The sequence below is a fragment of the Pristis pectinata genome, chromosome 14, assembly GCF_009764475.1.
Source record: "Pristis pectinata isolate sPriPec2 chromosome 14, sPriPec2.1.pri, whole genome shotgun sequence".
Taxonomy (NCBI): Eukaryota; Metazoa; Chordata; class Chondrichthyes; order Rhinopristiformes; family Pristidae; genus Pristis; species Pristis pectinata.
The window spans coordinates 47713144-47731416 of NC_067418.1; the positions used below are offsets into that span (position 1 = coordinate 47713144).

Consider the following 18273-nt stretch of genomic DNA (forward strand, 5'->3'; position numbering starts at 1 on the left):
TGCGCATGTGTGTGTGTGTGCGTGTACGCTTGTGCATGCACATGTGCGCGCACATGTGTGTGTGCACGTGCATGCGTGTGTGTTCATGTACGCATGTGTGTGCACACGTGCGTGTGTGTGCGCGCGTGTTCGTGTGCGTGTGTGAATGCATGTGCAGGCGTGCGTCCGTGTGGAGTGTGCACGTTGTCCCTGTGGCCGCGCGGGTTTCCTCCGGGTGCCCCGGTTTCCTCCCGCGTCCCAAAGTCCTGCAGGACGGTGGCTTAATTGCCCGCTGTACATTGCCCCCGGTGTGCAGGTGAGGGGCAGAGTCTTGGGGGGGGGGGGGGTTGAGGGAGGATAAAATGGGATTAGCATAAATGGATGCTTGGTGGTCAGTACAGACCCAGTGGGCCGAAGGGCCTGTTTCCTGTGTGACTCCTTAACACTTCATCTATGTCCTTTAGAGTTTCCACCGTGATGTTAAAAAGCATTTTCCACTGACATTGACAGCGCACTGGCAGCGCATCTCTCGTACGCTGTTGCTGAGATTTTGCCATTGCCAGAAGGTATGGAGGATTAGTTACTGGCAGCAGAGCTGAGAGAGAGAGAGAGAGACACACACACACACATACAGGAGCCCCTAATCCTTGCCAGGACCTCGTCTTGAATCTCAGTCAGAGTTAACTGCTGCAGACCTCGCCTTTGATTCCGAGGGAAGGAATGTGCTGATAAGTCAGCGTGTGGCAACAGAAGAGGAGCAGGGAGAGTTCGGAGCGCTGCAAGGACCCCTGGCAGAGGATGAGGATAGGAGTTAGACTGCGTGGGTCACTGACCGCTGGCCTCTCGCTCATCGTAAGGCTGTGCACCATCATCATCCTCTTCAGCGACACGGGTGAGCTCCTCCACACTCTGTCGGGGGGGCGGTTTCACCACCGGCGCTGTTCGCTCACCTCCCGTAGGAGGTGGGCATCGTGGGCACTGATCGCCCGTCCCCGGGTGCCCTCGAGAAGGCAGGGGTGAGCCGCCCCCTTGCACCACCGCAGTGGGTCGGGAGAAAAGGTGCACCCCACAGCGCTGGCGGGGAGGGAATCAGAGGTAGGAGTTTCAGAGGTAGGAGTCACGCACAAAAATGGTCCGATTTGCTTTCCTAAAGGACATGGGAGAACCAGATGTTTTTATTTATCTGTTGATCAAATAGTTGCCTAGCCACCACGCAGAGAAGTGTTTAATTGCAGAGTTATTCAATTTGGGGAATTTTTAATTCCCCACAGCTGCTGTGGGTGGGATTTGCATGCACCTGGGTCATCAGCCAAGCCTTGGGAATGTCCTCCAGAAGAGGAGGCTCAACGTCCACCCATTTAGTTTGACCTAATTTATTCCAATTTCCAATACAAGCGATATTCAGGTTTAAGTTACTGACTATACTTTATCCACTGATTACTGGACGTTAGCCATTTTACTGAGCACTGTGAGGTATGAGTATTGTTTCCCAACAGTATTCACACACATTAATTACTGTGTACATTTATCCACTTCCAGTAATTACCGACAGCACTAATGCTAAATACAGATTGCATTTAGCCACTGGTTTTAATTACTGACCGTATTTATTACTGAGTATTTCTTCACTTGCATTAGTTACTAACTGCAGCTATTATTACTGGCAGATTTAGGGCGGGTTTTGCTCTGGTTTGGCCCAGGGTTTGTTGACAGACTGACCTTGAAGTGTTAATGAGTGTGAGGCGTTACTCCCCACTGATTGCATTGATCCGTGTGGTTCAGTGTGAGCTGCCCCAGCTCGGCAAGCAGCCTCCCTTTCGTCATTGCTAGTGAGGGGCCTAGTGTGTGTGGTAACTAGGGCAAGTACAAGCGGGATGATGTACACAGTCATGGGACAATGGTGGACACTGGGTCCTAGTGCCCCAAGGTCACCACGTCTCTTCACAGCCCATCTCTTAACTAGATAAATGCATGGTGAGTGGGGAGCCGTGTGGACATGTCAGGGTGGTGGGGAGCCGTGTGGACACGTTGGGGTGGTGGGGAGCCGTGTGGACACGTTGGGGCGGTGGGGAGCCATGTGGACACGTTGGGGCAGTGGGGAGGTGTGTGGACATGTCTGGGTGGTGCGGAGCTGTGTGGACACGTTGGGGTGGGCGGTGGGGAGCCGTGTGGACATGTTGGGACGGTGGGGAACCGTGTGGACACATTGGGGTGGTAGGCTCAGTAAACACTTGATCTAGTCTAATAGTCTCACTGATCCATCTGCGTCGCTACACTGGACACCTAGTTCCATGTGAACAAGACCAATTCTCCTTCCCCACTGGCTTCACGCTGCTCAGTTGCTTGAACTTGCCTTGGTTTCCCTTGTGTTCAACTGTGGCTCACTGCAAAACCTTCCGTCATCTCTCACAGAAACCGCCTGCTCAGTTCTGGCTAGTTACAACTGAATCATTTTATTGACCCAAACACACAGAGAATCGACACTTCTCATTCACCCTGAAGGGCTTGGCATGAGTAGAGTAGCCACCACTTTCCATTATTAGACTCAAGTAGCCATCCAAACACATGGTGCATTCCCAGTATCTGTACCACAGTCAGCACAGGACCCTAGTGACCTGTGGTTACCACAATAACAAATTAACGTACATTGCCAATGTTGCTTGATTGCAGACTCAACTTGGACACAGCGCCAAGAAGGAAGAAGTGTTTTTCTTCAGGATGCAGCAGATACCTTCCTGATGTATGAGGTATGGTCCTTCAGTCTCCACAGCCAGGCAACGTGACATGTACATGTACAAGCAAGCACACACCAGCAGACGCATTGACACACAGATCTTGCTGTGGACGCGGTAACCAAGCAACCACGTGTATTGTTGTCTGTGCACAACGTGCCAGTGTACAACCTGCAGAAATTTCAGAAGCATACAGCCACTCTGTGTGGAATACCGTGCTCCTGACTCACACCCGCGCAGTCACACTCCCAACGATAAGACTTGGACACTCAAACAGTCTTACTTACAGACAGTCAACTCTCATTAACAGTTACACTCTTGGACAGTGGCACTCTGGACAGGAATGGGTACCAACGTGTTCCCAACAACCCCACACCCCTGTCATGGCCCATCTCCTCACTCACCGCCCGCTTGGATAGAGACGTGTTACGTCTCCTACCATCCGACGTACTCGGATTGCTGTATCTGTGCAGCCACCCCCAGGACACATTCTGTTCCATCCAGCGGGCTTCAACCCCCTTCGTTTCTCCAGCACAGGGGCTCCCCATGTTACGGACGACCTGACTTATGGACATCCGACTTTACGCAAAATCTCCCATACATTCTCGAAGCATTTGTCAAGATACGGATAATACTGTTTCATGGTATTCATTAATGACAGGATACGGTATATATTACCTTAGTTTAATTATGGGTAGTGTCGGGGTGATTCTGCAATGAACTGAAAGAACTATAGCTAGTGTACAGAGAGTGATAGGATGAGGGGTACGGCAGAAAATGGACATTTCTGACATGGAGAAATCAGCTTACGGGCAGATCTCAGGAACAGAACCCTTACGTAACGCGGGGACAACCTGTACCTCCCCTTCACCAGCATTAAATACTGCGTCCCTCCTATCATCAAGTCCCTGGTTCTGCTCCATTTGCTTAGCTCTCTGCACTGAGGTCAATACACAAACTGCTTACTTAATGTCTGAAACATTTTCTGATTTTCTCCTCCAGTACCCACATTTATTTGTAGAAAGTCAAGGTCTTTTTATTTAATATGACTTGCTCAGTCTTCTGATCACTTCACCCTCGAGCTCTCTGTCCCCAGGCCACTTCTTGGCAACTTTACAAGACTCTCCTTGGAACTAATACTCACCCTTACCCCCTCAATTAGCCACGGATGAATCACTTTTGCCTTAGGTCTTTTATTTCTCAATAGCTTGTACATTTGCTGAGGATATACGAAATATTTCTTGAAGTGGTTGCTAACGTTTATCCACTTGAAAGACTTGTAATCTAATTTACTCATCTCCCTCGGTCACTACCTAAACCTTTGGGAATTATTTCAGTCCAAAGCTGAACATAAGTTCAAGATTGAATTGAAGTAAATCGAATTCTTCTAATTGTGATGAATTTTCTGAGATTATTAACTACCCCTGTCTCTTATACACACGAACACTCAGAATCAGACACTCAGAGGCACACTATCTGAGACACAAACACACACACACACACACACACACACACACACACACACACACACACACACACACACACACACACACACACACACACACAGATATCACAGACAAACATGACCCCGGCACATAGACTGACACATGCTTACAGATACGTGGTTCCACAGACACAGGACGCTCACCATGAACGGAAGATCAGAGGCTCACAGTCACAATGCCACCCAAAAACAGATAGACAAACACCCCCAGACCCAATGTACACACAGCCTTGCACAGACTCAGACACTCACACCAACACGTGTGCAGAGAGACAAAGTTGCACTCACTACTGTACACATAGAGTCATAGATTCATAGAGAAACATCACAGAAACAGGTCCTTCAGCCCAACTCGTCCATGCCGACCAAGATGCCTACCTCAGCCAGCCCTATATGCCCATGTTCTGGCCCATATTCTAAACTTTTCCTATCCATGTACCTGTCCAAATGTCTTTTAAATGTCGTTATTGTACCACTTCCACTGGCAGTTTGTTCCATATATACCCACCACCCCCGTGTGAAGAAATTGCCCCTCGGCTCCCTTTTAAGTTTATCCCCTCTCACCTTAAACCTGTGCCCTCTAGTTTTTGCTTCCCTTTCCCTGGGAAAGAGACTAAGACCATTCACCTTACTTATGTTCCTCATAACCTTATACACCTCCGAGATGTAAGCCCACAGATTTGTACACTGACACGCTCTCACAGATGTACAAACCCACTGACACACACAACCTCACACTGTCACGTACGTTCTCAGACACAAATACAGACACAAGCTCGAAGACACTCTCAAATACACACACTCACACACAGATACACACATACCTGCTCATACATGAAGATATCTACACACTTAACATACACACATGTGCCTACACAGACACACACACTTGTTCATTAATGCACACTACAGTCAAACCCACAGGCAAGGTATACACAAAGACTTGTATCAGCTCGCACACAGAAACATACCTGAGACCAACACACCCACAGATACAGCAACACAGGCTCACAACCAATCACACGCATGGGGAGACACAGGCCAGAAACTTGCTGACATCCAGGAATGTGCCCAGATATGCAGCCCTGAGACACTCAATGGGTACCACAACCACAGGTATGGACTGGTAGGTATTCACACTCAGACGTACACCAGCTGACACAATTTCAGACACACAGACTCACAAATACACACACACACACACACACACACACACACACACACACACACACAAACAGTGACAGCTACACACCTACAGATGCACATGCTCAGACACACTCACAGATGTCAATGTTCACACACACACACACATTCATGTATGCACAGGGTCACACTCATGCCCACAGACACAGCTGCTCACAAGTACACATGCTCACAGGTACACATAGTGACAGCTACACACCTATAGATACAAAAATGTTCACACTCACAGATGTAAATGCTCACATACACACAAGCTCCCAAATGTACCAGCTCACAGATAAAAACTCACACACATTCATGGACACTCGTTCTCACAAACAACACCCTCATAGGCACTCACACTCAATCCCACACTCACTTTTTCTCACAGACACTCTCGCTCACAAATGTACAGCCTCAAAGGCACAAACACTCCCTCACAGATACACACACACAGACGTACACATTCACGCTCACAGAGACACACCCGCCCACAGATGCACACAATCGGACAAATAGACTCAGACGCAGTATCATTTACACAAATAAAAACACACACTCACACTCAGACACATACACTCTGTATGTCAGTATTTTATAGGACAAACTATCACCAATGGACTAAGCTGATCTTTTGGAGTCTAAGCACTATTATTCAAGTTCTGAACTCAGCTATCGGACACAGTACACTCCACTACTGAAAATAGGGTGTACTTTAAAGTACTAAATCAATCTCTTGGAAGAAAGGACACTATTTTATAAAGTAAGCCAACTTTTCTGCCATAGTGTATCATATTACTAAAGTACTAAGTGTGAGCTTGGTTCACTGCTCGCTGTGTATTGAACCTATCCATCAAACAGAGTGCACAGTCAGTGTACAGGATGGATCTAACACAGTGCACAGAATGAGTGAGGGACTGAACCTGCTCCATCACTGCGTTGTGAAAATGTCCGGGTTGGCGAAGTGTCTCCGTCCGTGCGGTCAGAGATATAATGGTTCCCGTTATCAGAGTCCAGCACTGGGAGCCCCTTTGTGTTCCTGCTCATCTCCCTCCTGCAGCTGTCTCCAATCTTCACCCTCCCCCCTCCCCACACCTCGCTCCATCTGCCTCCACCCCATCACTCACCCACTGTCTCCCAGCTCCTCCCCCGCTCCCCTCCCCCACCTGGCACAACCTGCCTGTCATCTCACACCCCTCCTCAGTCCGCCAGTCACCTCGGGCTCCTCTCTCGCCACTCCCCTTCCGCTCTTTGCACCGCCCGTCTCACCTCTCCACTCTCAGTCCTGATGCAGGGTTTCGACCCGAAACGTCGACAATTCCTTCCCCCCCCCTCCACGCAGATGCTGCTCGACCCCCTGAGTTCCTCCAGCAGATTATTTGTTGCTCTCTGTCTGTATGATTGTCAGCAGCTTTAAATCCCTGGACATTAACATATCAGGTGACCTGTCCTGGGCCCAGCACATAGCTGCAATCACAAGGAAGGCGCGCCAGAGTCTTTACTTCCTTAGAAGGTTAAGGAGGTCTGGCTTGTCACTGAACACTCTAACAAACTTCTACAGATGTACTGTTGAAAGTGTCCTGACTGGTTGCATCATGGTCTGGGACGGCAATTCCAATGCGCAGGAATGCAAGAAGCTGCAGGGAGTGGTGGACTCAGCCCAATACATCACAGGCACATCCCTCCCCACCATCGGTGGTATCTACGGGAGGTACTGCCTCAAGAAGGCAACATCCATCATCAAAGATCCCCGCCATCCGGGCCGTGCCATCTTCTCGCAGCTACCATCGGGCAGGAGGTACAGAAGCCTGAAGCCCCACACCACCAGGTTCAAGAACAGTTACTTCCCTTCAACCATTCGGTCCTTGAACCAACCAGCACAACCCTAATCACTACCTCAGGAGAACAACACTATGACCACTTTGATCCCCTTTGCACTGAAATGAACATTTTTTTGTTCTAATTGTATTCTTCCTTGTAAAAATTGTGTTTAATGTATGTTTTCCTTGTGAATGCTGCTTATCTGATGCTGTGCGCCTGTGATGTTGCTGCAAGTAAGTTCTTCATTGCACCTGTGCGAACATGTACAGGCACAGGCATGTACAGGGGCAGGCATGTACAGGGGCAGGCATGTACAGGTGCAGGCATGTACGGGTGCATGCATGTACAGGGGCAGACATCTACAGGCGCATGCATGTACAGGCGCAGACATGTACGGGTGCATGCATGTACAGGCGCAGGCATGTACAGGCGCAGACATGTACAGGCACAGGCATGTACAGGTGCATGCATGTACAGGTGCAGACATGTACAGGCGCAGGCATGCACACACATATGACAATAAACTTGACTTTGGCTTTGTTCCTGTTTCCTCAGTTCTTGTCAGGGGGCTTGGTGATCGGGGAGAACCACACGGTGACTCTGAAGGACGAGGAATTATCTTCAATGCGTCCGGCCAAAGCTTTCCACCGCATAGTGTACACACGCGTTCCGAAAACCCCCTCCGCCATTGCCAGGACCCTCGCTGACCTGCCCAGCATGGGAGAAACACTGGAAATGGACACTTTCGAGCAACTGCTGCTGGCCTCGGTCTACGTTGCTCACCGAGGTCAGCGCACCGGCGCGGAGAGCCGCCAGGCCTGGGGCCACCTCTTCTGTCAGCTGGTGGCCGCCATCACCCACGACCTGACCCGCCAGGTGGTCAGGTGTTAAGGCTCTTGGCTGCTGTCCCCACCCAACACCCGCCCCTCCAACCCAGACACTACAAGGCAGCAACAACACACAGGAATTCCGGAATGAAAATGCCGGAACGCCTCAGAAAGCTGGGCTGAAGCTGCGGAGAGAGAAAGGGTCCTCACCTCATTCATTCAAGGAGCGTCCATCGGGTCTGGGAAGGGGTATTGGTGTTGGTTTATTATTGTCACTTGTACTGAGGTACAGTGAAAAACTTGTCTTGCAAACCGATCGTACAGGTCAATTCATTACACAGTGTAGTTACATTGAGTTAGTACAGAGTGCATTGATGTAGTGCAGGTAAAAACAATAACCGTACAGAGTAAAGTGTCCCAGCTACAGAGTAAGTGCAGTGCAATAAGGTGCAAGGTCACAACAAGGTAGATCATGAGGGTCAGAGTCCATCTCATCGTAAAAGGGAACTGTTCACAGTGGGGTAGAAGCTGTCCTTAAGCCTGGTGGTTCGTGCCCTCAGGCTCCTGTATCTTCTACCCGATGGAAGAGGGGAGAAGAGAGAATGACCTGGGTGGGTGGGGTCTTTGATTAGAGGTAAACAGGATGCAGAGAAAGGGGGTGGGGGGGAGGGCAGGGCAGTGGGAAGAGTGTGCTGGCCCTTGGCAGAGTACACAGCCGGAAAGATTTAACAGGATGGGAGGGGGGCGTCGGAGCAAGACAAGCAAAGCTGGGCGAGGAGGAAGTGTCAGCGGAGACATCAGGAATGTCACCTGAAACGTTTGAAGCCGTTGAGGCTGGAAGTCTGCATTGATCCCAGTGACGAAAATAAAGAAAGTAAAAAAACAACCGCGGACGTTGGAAACCTGAGACAAGAACAGAAAGTGCTGGGAAAACTCAGCAGGTCAGGCAGCGTCTGTGGAGAGAGTAAAACGGTCAATGCTTCCGGTCTGAGGTCCTCCTTCAGGTCTGGGAAAGAGAGAAAACACATTAGTTTTCAGTGGGGGAGAAGGTGGGGGGAGGGATGTGTAGGACAGGGGGAATGTCTCCGTTAGGGTGTTGACATGGATTAGTGGGTTAATTAATGGGCTAATTAATCAATTAATGGGTTAATTGACCTCTTGGTCAACACCTAATCCAAGACTAGAAGGGGAAAGCGTTAAAAGGGTTAAACCTAGTCAGCCATTTCCTGTGATCTACACATCCCTCCCCCACCGTCTCCCCCACCGACAACTAATTTGTTTTCTCTGGAGAAACAAAGAACTGCAGATGCTGGAATCTAGATGAAAAACACGACGATGCTGGAGGAACTCAGCAGGCCAGGCAGCATCCGTGGAGGAAAGCAGGCGGTCAATGTTTCAGGTCAGGTCCTGAAGAAGGGTCCTGACCCAAGACGGTGACCGCCTGCTTTTCTCCACAGATGCTGCCTGGCCTGCTGAGTTCCTCCAGCATCGTCGTGTTTATCAACTTGTTTTCTCTCTTTCCCCAGTTCTGACGAAGGGTGTCAGACACGAAATGTTGACTGTGTGTGTCTCTCTCTCTCTCTCTCTCTCCACAGATGCTGCCCGACCTGCCGAGTGCTGCCAGCACCATCCATTTTCCCGTCCTTGACCTCTTTTGGGCTTTGTTGGGAGAGTGTCCGAGCCTGACACCGGGACCGGGACGGGGAGCCGCCCCAGTCCCCACTCCACCCGAACCTCTCCTCACTTCATCCCTCCAGCCGTCCACCCGATAACTCTGCCTGCACCTTCGGATATATTGCTCCCTTGGTTCCCTCCTTGATGTGCTGCATTTTCAACAAAGGGTGGCACTGATCCTCTCTCCCCTGCCATGTCTCTCCCGCACCCGGAGAGAGTGTGACTGCTGTTGTTGTTGCAAAAGTTCTCTGCTACAAAACCCAGAGCTGATGTTACCAGGCAACAGGCTGTTTCCATTGTTATGCCAAGGGCTTTAGAGCTTTACAGTCCTCATAAATCTGTTTGTTATGTATGTGTAATGTAATGACAAAGGTCAGCCAGCCTTTTGCCTGGATTCAATCTTCCTTCTCTCCTTCCACACGCTGTTAAACATTTTCTGATTTTTGTGTCAACAACTCTGGAAGTGCTTCGCCGACTGTAAACCACGCAGGGTCATTCCACGGTCAGGAACGGCTCTGTGTAAATACACGTTCTTTCTCCTGAAAGCCGGGCGTCGCACGGTTCCCTCACCAGGACCCCTCAATCCACTTGAATCCCACAACCTCCTCTGATAGATTGCACTTGGCATGGAGAGGGCTGTGAGTCCCCAGTGAGGGAGGGGCAAGTGGGGTGGGAGGGGGGAATGGGAGGGGAATGGGAAGGAGGGGCAAGGGAGGGGAATGAGAGGGAGGGGCAAGGGAGGGGAATGGGAGAGGGGCAGGGGAGGGGAATGGGAGGGGAATGAGAGGGAGGGGCAGGGGAGGGGATTGGGAGGGAGGGAGGGGCAAGGGAGGGGAATGAGAGGGAGGGGCAGGGGAGGGGAATGGAAAGGAGGGGCTACTAGTGAGAGGGATGAGAGGGAGGGCCGAATGGCCTGCTTCTGCTCCCTTGTCTTGTGATCTTGTGAAGTGCGGGGGGTTGGTGGGGGCAATGGGAGTGAGGGGCTGCCAGAGGGTAATAGAAGTGAGGGGCAAGCGGGAAGTCTCAGAGGGGTATCGGAGACTGAAAGTAGCAGAAGAATTAGTTTTATTTGAACATTTTAATACTGCAAACCCTTGTTTATGATGATCCAGCCGGGAAGGTGCCAGAGGCAGGACTGACTGAAGGCTTTGATGAGGACCTGATTTTGGAGCTGGTGGGGACGCATTGAAGGGATGGGGAGACCTGCACTGTGACTGAGGTCACCGGCTAAAGTGTAGCTGGGACCTGGGTAGCAGAAGAGAAAGTGAATCGGAGGAGGGGTGTGTGTGTGTGGTGGGTCAACTGCAGTATGTTAGCCTTTGGGAGATTCTGGGCTGATGCAGTTCAGGAACAGGACGACAGGGGGGTGGAAGAGTGGGTCTTCGGGATGCGTTAAATTTTGGGAATTAAATCTCCCAAAGCAGGAGGCTGTGGAATTCCTTGACCCCCAAAGCGGCCTGGGTGGGTAATTGGTTTATTGTTGTCACATGTACCGAAGATACAGTGAAAAGCCTTGCGTGCGTGCCATCCAGACAGTCCGCCTGATGAACGGGCTAACAGGTGGGGGCTGCAGGAACTCGGTGCTTTCCCGGGAACGTCGGCCAGAGGAGAGCGAAGCCCACCCCCCCCCCCCCCCGCCGCCTCTCTCCGGGAGCTCCCGGCCCCATCTCCGGGTGCGGGCCGGGCGGCGTGTCGCTGCTGCCACCTCCCGGCGAGGGGCGGCGGTGGGGGGGGGGGGGCAGAAGCACCGGGAGCCAAGGGCGGACAACCCTGAGCTCTGGAGTGGTCGCTGCTTCGTCATACAAGGGGTCGCCCGTTTGGGACAGAGAGCAGGCGGGAGGTTTTCAGTGGGAGCGCCGTGAGGTTCTGGGACTCTGCTCCTCAAGGAGCGGGGTGGGGGGGGGGGGTGGTGAAGCAGAGGCCGTGGGGAGTTTTGTTTTGGGGAGAGGGAGACGGGAGTCCCGGGGAGCGGGGGGGTACCTATCACGGGCAGGGCAGGAGAACGGGCAACGGATGCCCCCCCCCCCTGACTGAATGCCCTGCTCCTGCTCCTGACCCGGCCGCCCAACACCGGACAACCGCTTTTGGGACTTGGGGCGTCGGGGGCGCGCATTGAGCGGCGTCACCTCCACCCCCCCCCCCCCCCCCACCCAGCCAGATTGTGGGCGCGCACACGGTCCCGGGGTGGCTGGGCGTGGGGAGGGGCGGTGGAGATGTTGGGAGCTGGGGGCGGCGGGGGTGGGTGGGTGGTGTCCGTGGGTTCGGTTGCCGGGAGAGGAGGCTCGAGTGGGGTGGGGGGGGGGGGGGAGGGAAGGGTCGATCTTCCCGGAGGGTCCCACGGCCGAGGGACGCGGGGGGTGGGGATTCTCCCGGGAGACCGCGTCCTGCCGCCGGGGAAAGAGCGAGCCGGCAGCGTCCTACCGGGACCCCTCAACCGGGATTCCCAGCCGGGACAACCTCCGGCTGTGGCCGCTCGGCCCGTGGCTGTCTGTGCTACACCGCCCACGTTGTGATGTGTATTGGTTTATTATTGGCACTTGTACCGAGGTACAGTGAAAAACTTGTCTTACAAACCGATTGTACAGGTCAGTTCATTACACAGTGCAGTTACATTGAGTTAGTACAGAGTGCATTGATGTAGTACAGGTAAAAACAATAACAGTACAGAGTAAAGTGTCACAGCTACAGGGAAGTGCAGTGCAATAAGGTGCAAGGTCACAACAAGGTAGATCATGAGGTCAGAGTCCATCTCATTGTATAAGAGAACCATTCAATAGTCTTATCACCCTGGGACAGAAGTCTGGTGGTACGTGCCCTCAGGCTCCTGTATCTTCTACCCGATGGGAGAGGAGAGAAGAGAGAATGACCCGGGTGGGTGGGGTCTTTGATTATGCTGGCTGCTTCACCAAGACAACGAGAGGTAAAGACAGAGTCCAAGGAGGGGAGGCTGGTGTCTGTGATGCGCTGGGCTGTGTCCACAACTCTCTGCGGTTTCTTGTGGTCCTGGGCAGAGCAGTTGCCGTACCAAGCCGTGATACGTCCAGAGAGGATGCTTTCCATGGCCCCAGCTATCGGCCACACCTGGCCGTTCTCCCAGTGTGAGGGGTCTGGGGGTAGGACTACAGTTGTCACTGGATCCCACTCCTGACAGATTAGGAGCAGGCATGGTAGTGTAGCGGTTAGTGTAAGGCTTTACAGCGCCAGCGACCCAGGTTCAAATCCGGCTGCTGTCTGAAAGGAGTTTGTACGTTCTCCCCGTGTGTCTGCGTGGGTTTCCTCCGGGTGCTCCGGTTTCCTCCCACGTTCCAAAGTCATCGAGTTAGAGAAATGTGCTCATTCCCAGTGCACCCCTGCCCTCCCTCCCTCCTCTCCTCCTCCCTACTGCCACCTGACACCCGGTGTCCTTTCATCCAACGCTGTGGTCACTTCCTGCAACTTGTCTATCAATCTAACTACAGTTACTGCAGCTTTTATAAAAAAGAAACTGCGGATGCTGGAAATATAAATTTTTTAAAAATAAATTTTCACTTTCCAAATGCAGCAATGGTTTTACAAGGAACCCCAAAGAGACTGGGGCTGAAAATGCTGGGAACACTCAACAGGTCGGGCAGCATCTGTGGAGACAGAAGCCGTTACTGTTTCAGGTCTAGGGCGCTCTTTATTTCAACGTTTCCAGCGTTTTCAGTTTTATTTTTGCATCCAGGAAGTGCCCAGGTGGGTTCGCGTCGACCTGCATTGGCTCCTGTGCCGGAATGTCGCCAATCTGCACACCCAGTCACACCCCTTCGATGGTCTTTCCATCGTCGCCGGACTTTCAGACGCCGCAGAGACACCCCGCCCAGAAACAGGCCCTCGGTTACACCGACCACCAGGAGTCATAGTATCACCTCATGGAATTAAAGCGGGAGCCTAATATTTGGATGTTTATCATGGATATCATCAACAAGGCTTTGCAATGTTCAAATAAAACTAATCTGTTATTATTGAAGCAAATTAAAGTCCTGATGATGGGTCTTGGCCTGAAACGTCGACTGATTATTTCCCTCCACGGATGCTGCCCGACTTGCTGAGTTCCTCCAGCATTTTGTGTGTGTGTGTGTGTGTGTGTGGCTTCAGATTACAGCATCTGTAGAATCTCTTGCGCCCCTGCTCTATTGAAGCTGCTGCTTATCTAACGGGCGCCGACAAAACGACGCTCGGGAGACCGCCTGCTTTTCTCCACGGATGCTGCCTGGTCTGCTGAGTTCCTCAGGCATCACAGTGTTTTTCGTTCAAACGATGTTTAGGATTGGGCGAGTCTCCGCCTACTTCGGAAAGTACAGATTAACCATCCTGGGATGGTGGCCATCCGTACATCTGAACCGGTTCAACTAGAGGAAGGCGCCGTGAGTTCGCCATCCCTGCCCTGGCGCCTGCTGTTCGGCCAATGTCTAAACCAGCTCAGTGCTCTCCAAGTCTCTCTCTGCTGAGGTCGGGATTGATCAGTCCCACCGAGACGCCCTGATCACACCCCCTCCTTCTGAAGGCCAACCGGGCACGACCCATCCCGCCGCTGCTCTCCGATCGGTCCCCACGCACTCTGCTCCTCCACCCACCCTCGGTCACGTTGTCAGCCGGGGGTGGGTGGACATTGCAAATACTTAATGCTCGTCCCCAAATCCCTCCGCCGGGAATTGGGTATGCAATAGGGAGGGAAGAGGGTGGAGCCGGAGCTGTGGAACTGACGGTTTTGTTTTCAGAAGCGGATGGAGGAGCAAACTAGTGTCGAATCACAGATGTGGATTCACTAAAATTAACATCAGCGGGTTACCCAGAGATGAGGTCACGACGGGAATGTAGAAGTGAGAATGTCAGGTCTCCGGGTTGGAGATTATTCCGGTAGAGTCATCCCGAAGAATGGGTGTCAACCAGCGTCTCTGACTCCCTCGGTTTCCAGCGGGGGTCTTGCACGTCAGACGGGGTCTGGGACAAAGCCAGCTTTGGGCGATTATAGGCAGGGTATTCGTAATGCTCTGGCCTCTTGCCCGCGAAGGCAGTCCATTCCCCGCGGTCCTCACTTTCGGCTCTCGTTCCCCAGTGACCACCATCCCACTCCGCCCCAGATCAACAAGATGCCTCGGCGGGGAATTTCGGGAAAAGTTGGCCATGTCTCCCAATATCTACATCCTGGAAGAAATAAGGAGGGCCAATTTGCCTACTCTACCGTTTGTATGGCGCCTGGTTAACCCGGGCATAGATCACTGTGTAGCCAGGAGGAGGGTCTGTAGAAGGGAGTCCGTGGTCTGCTCACGCCGTCGTCTAGGAACCGGCAGCCGGATGGTTGAAGGGTTCCCGGCGCCGGTACCCAAGGCTGAGGGGAAACCTGTGTATCTACCCCTCTGTGTTTTGGGCAGCTTGGGTGTGTGTGGGGTTGGGGGGGGGGGGGGGAAAGAGACGTTGTAATTAAAACAGTGCTCAGTGTGGGAGGCAGACGCGGGGAGGGGGGGGGGAGAAGCGAAGGGAGACAGGTGCGGAACCCCGAACGTCTCCCCGCCGGACACCGGCTACGGGAGGCTTCAGGCGTTAGGATTACCGCTCAATAAAGCACCAATGCCCTCGTCTCTTCTCAGCCATCCCCCACCTCCCCCCCCCCCTTCATTCTGTGACCTTTAAGAAGAATCTTCCCAGGCTCTTAATTGAGAAGATGGGTGCCCTCGGGAGACCTTAAACCACGGGGGGGGGGGGGGGGAGCAGAGATAGGGTGAACGCACGCCGTCTTTTTTTTCCCGGGGTAAAGAAACCAAAAACTAGAAGGCAGAGGTTTAAGGGTGAGAGGGGGAAAGGTTTAAAAGGAACCCGAGGGGCAACTTCCTTACCCAGAATGTGCTGTGTAAATGCAATCAGCTGTCAGAGAAAGTGGTCCAGGCCGGGACAGTAACTTGGACGGGTACATGGGTATGCAAGGTTTAGAGGGGTATGGGCCAAACCCGGGTGATGGGCACCTTGGCCGGCATGGACGAGTTGGGCCGAAGGGCCCGTTTCCGGGCGGGTGTCACTCTCGATGACTCTTATGAATGGGTGTCACCGAACTGGGTCCCATCCGTGGGCGCCTCTCCAGCGGAGGAGAGGGTCCGGGGTGGGGTGTATGTGTGGGGTGTGTGTGTGGGGGGTTGGTGTGTGTGTGGGGGTGGGGTGTGTGTGTGTGTGTGTGGGGGGGGGTGTTTTTGGGGCCGAGAGGGGCGGTGAGATCTGTAGGGTGAGAGGAGGGCGAGGTAAGTGCGTTACACGCCGCTGGGAAGGGGCGCACTGCACTTGACTCGAACAGTGCTGGAACCCAACGGAATTAAGACATGTCTTACCTTGTAGTCTTCCAGTGCGCCGACAACCTCGGGGAGGGGGGGGGGGGCGATGCTACTGACCTCACCTCTCTCCACGGGCCCCCGGTGGGCTTCCTGACCTCGGGTGATGAGGGCTGTCCCTTCCCTTCGCCGGCAACAGCAGCGGGGAGTTCTCCCCCTTTTGGCAATTTGACTGATGTGACAGCATCTCCCCTTTAAGAGGCCACCCTCAAGAACATCATAAAGGGCCACTCGACCCCTCCGCCCTGTTCTATCACTTCATCGGATCCTGGTTGATCCAATCTTGGCTTCAGCACTACTTTACCCTCGTAGTTCAAGTGTCCATCTCGTTCTTCCTTGAATATATTCAATGACCCCCCCCCCCCGGAGACAATTCTAAATGTTCCCCACACTGGGAGAAAAGAGATTCCTCCTCTGTTTTAACCCCATTCCGAAGTGGTGCCCCTGGATGTAGATGCCCCAGTAGGGGGAAACATTCTCTCAGCATCCACCCTGTCACCCTCCCTCCAATGTTTCAGTAAGCTCACCTCTCGTTCTTCCAACCTCCAGTGAGTAAAGATAAGATTTCTTTATTAGTCACATGTACATCGAAACACACAATGAAATGCATCTTTTGTGTAGAGTGTTCGGGGGGGGGGGGGGGCAGCCCGCAAGTGTCGCCACGCTTCCGGCACCAACACAGCACGCCCACAACTTCCTAACCCGTACGTCTTTGTGGAATGTGGGAGGAAACCGGAGCACCCGGAGGAAACCCACACAGACACGGGGAGAACATACAAACTCCTTACGGACAGCGGCGGGAATTGAACCCGGGTCGCTGGCGCTGTAATAATGTTACGCTAACTGCTACACTACCAAGAACCCAGTCTGCTCCAGCCCTTCACCCCCGGAATCAATCCAATGAACCTTCTCCGCACAGCCTCCAATGCAAACACATCATTCGTAAATATGCAGACCAAAGCTTTACGCAGTACCCCAGCTGCTGTTTCACTGGTGCCCTGTAAAAACTGCATCAAAAGTCCCTAAATACTCCTTGCAATGAGGCCGACATTGTATTTGCCTTCCTAATCAGGGTGTTAACACTTCTGCATGCACTAGAAGCTCCAAATCACACTGTGTCACATTTTGTAGTTTCAGCTCCTTAAATAATAATTTGCTTTTCATTCTTCCTTCCAAGGCATGGGTTCCACTCAATATTGCCTCCTCCGCTCGGATATTCCCCGCCATCTGTTTATCTTTGGCACTCTCAGGTGCAGGGTCCAACCCGCAGGTGTCAACCTGCAGAAGACTCGTGGTGAGAACTGGCACTGACTGGGTGAGAGCCGCTCGCAGCTGTTGGCCGGATACCGTATCTGGCAGCTCTTCTCTCAGCCTTGGCCCCTCCCAGTGTCGAAACCAGTGCTGTGCTTTAATTTAATCGAAAGTGCATCACTTTGCTGATCTTTCCCCAGTGATGAAGTTTTACATTTATTCCTTTCTGGGAAGGCCATTGTTTATCACCTGTCGCTCACTGCTGCTGAGAAGGCGCCGCCTTCCTGAACCATTGCAGTCATTGCTTCACAGAGAGTTGGAGCGTCCAGTGCCTAGGACTACTTCATACCTGAGTGGGTAAAGGCTGCAGGTATCTTAGTTGAGAGTCTCCCAATAACATTTTCGGGTGATGGCGGATCTTTTGGAATTATCTACCCTCATTGATTGCATTTCAACAGAGAGATTGATAAGATTTCTGTTTATTAAAGTATCCAGGCATGCACGGCACAGTTCACACCGCCCCGCAGCTTCAGGGGTCCGGGTTCAATCCTGACGTTGGGTGCTGTCTGTGTGTGGAGTTGGCACAGAAGTCCCCGTGACCACGTTGGGTTTCCTCCCACATCCCAAAGACGTGGCAGTTGGCGACTGTAAATTGCCCCCAGTGTGTTGATGAGTGGTCGGATCTTGGGGAGGGGGAAGTTGAAAACAGGGGTCCATGTAGGATCGGTGTCAATGGGCATTTGGTGGAATTAGAGGAACAGGTATGTAAGCGAATTGCAGGGATGTGTAAAGGTTATAGTAGTGGGAGATTTCAACATTCTCAATATTGACTGGGATTGCAATCCTGCAAGGAGCTTAGATGGGGTGAAATTTGTCGATCGCATCCAAGGAAGTTTTATGAGAGAAGATGTAGAAACTTCTACTGGAGTACTCAACCTGATCTTCGGAAATGAAACCGGCGAGGG

General features: G+C 52.4%; 1 protein-coding gene and 1 long non-coding RNA gene across 3 annotated transcripts; both read left to right on the top strand.

Moving 5' to 3' along the window:
* Nucleotides 1-680: 680 nt before the first annotated feature.
* On the top strand, nucleotides 681-8626 carry LOC127577851 (protein FAM180A-like). Of its 2 annotated transcripts, none has more exons than XM_052029465.1 (3): nucleotides 681-871; nucleotides 2650-2726; nucleotides 7774-8626. In XM_052029465.1, the coding sequence occupies exons 1-3, from the start codon at nucleotides 778-780 to the stop codon at nucleotides 8107-8109; spliced, it is 507 nt and encodes a 168-aa protein (XP_051885425.1). In that variant the 5' UTR covers nucleotides 681-777; the 3' UTR covers nucleotides 8110-8626. The 2 variants fall into 2 exon arrangements, with proteins under 2 accessions (XP_051885425.1, XP_051885426.1); XM_052029466.1 differs by lacking the exon at nucleotides 681-871 and adding an exon at nucleotides 1802-1953.
* Nucleotides 8627-10278: 1652 nt separating this feature from the next.
* Nucleotides 10279-15086, top strand: LOC127577848 (uncharacterized). The gene is made up of 3 exons (XR_007957447.1): nucleotides 10279-10357; nucleotides 11144-11279; nucleotides 13423-15086. It is a non-coding gene; the product is annotated as an uncharacterized LOC127577848 (long non-coding RNA).
* The last annotated feature ends 3187 nt before the right edge of the window (nucleotides 15087-18273 follow it).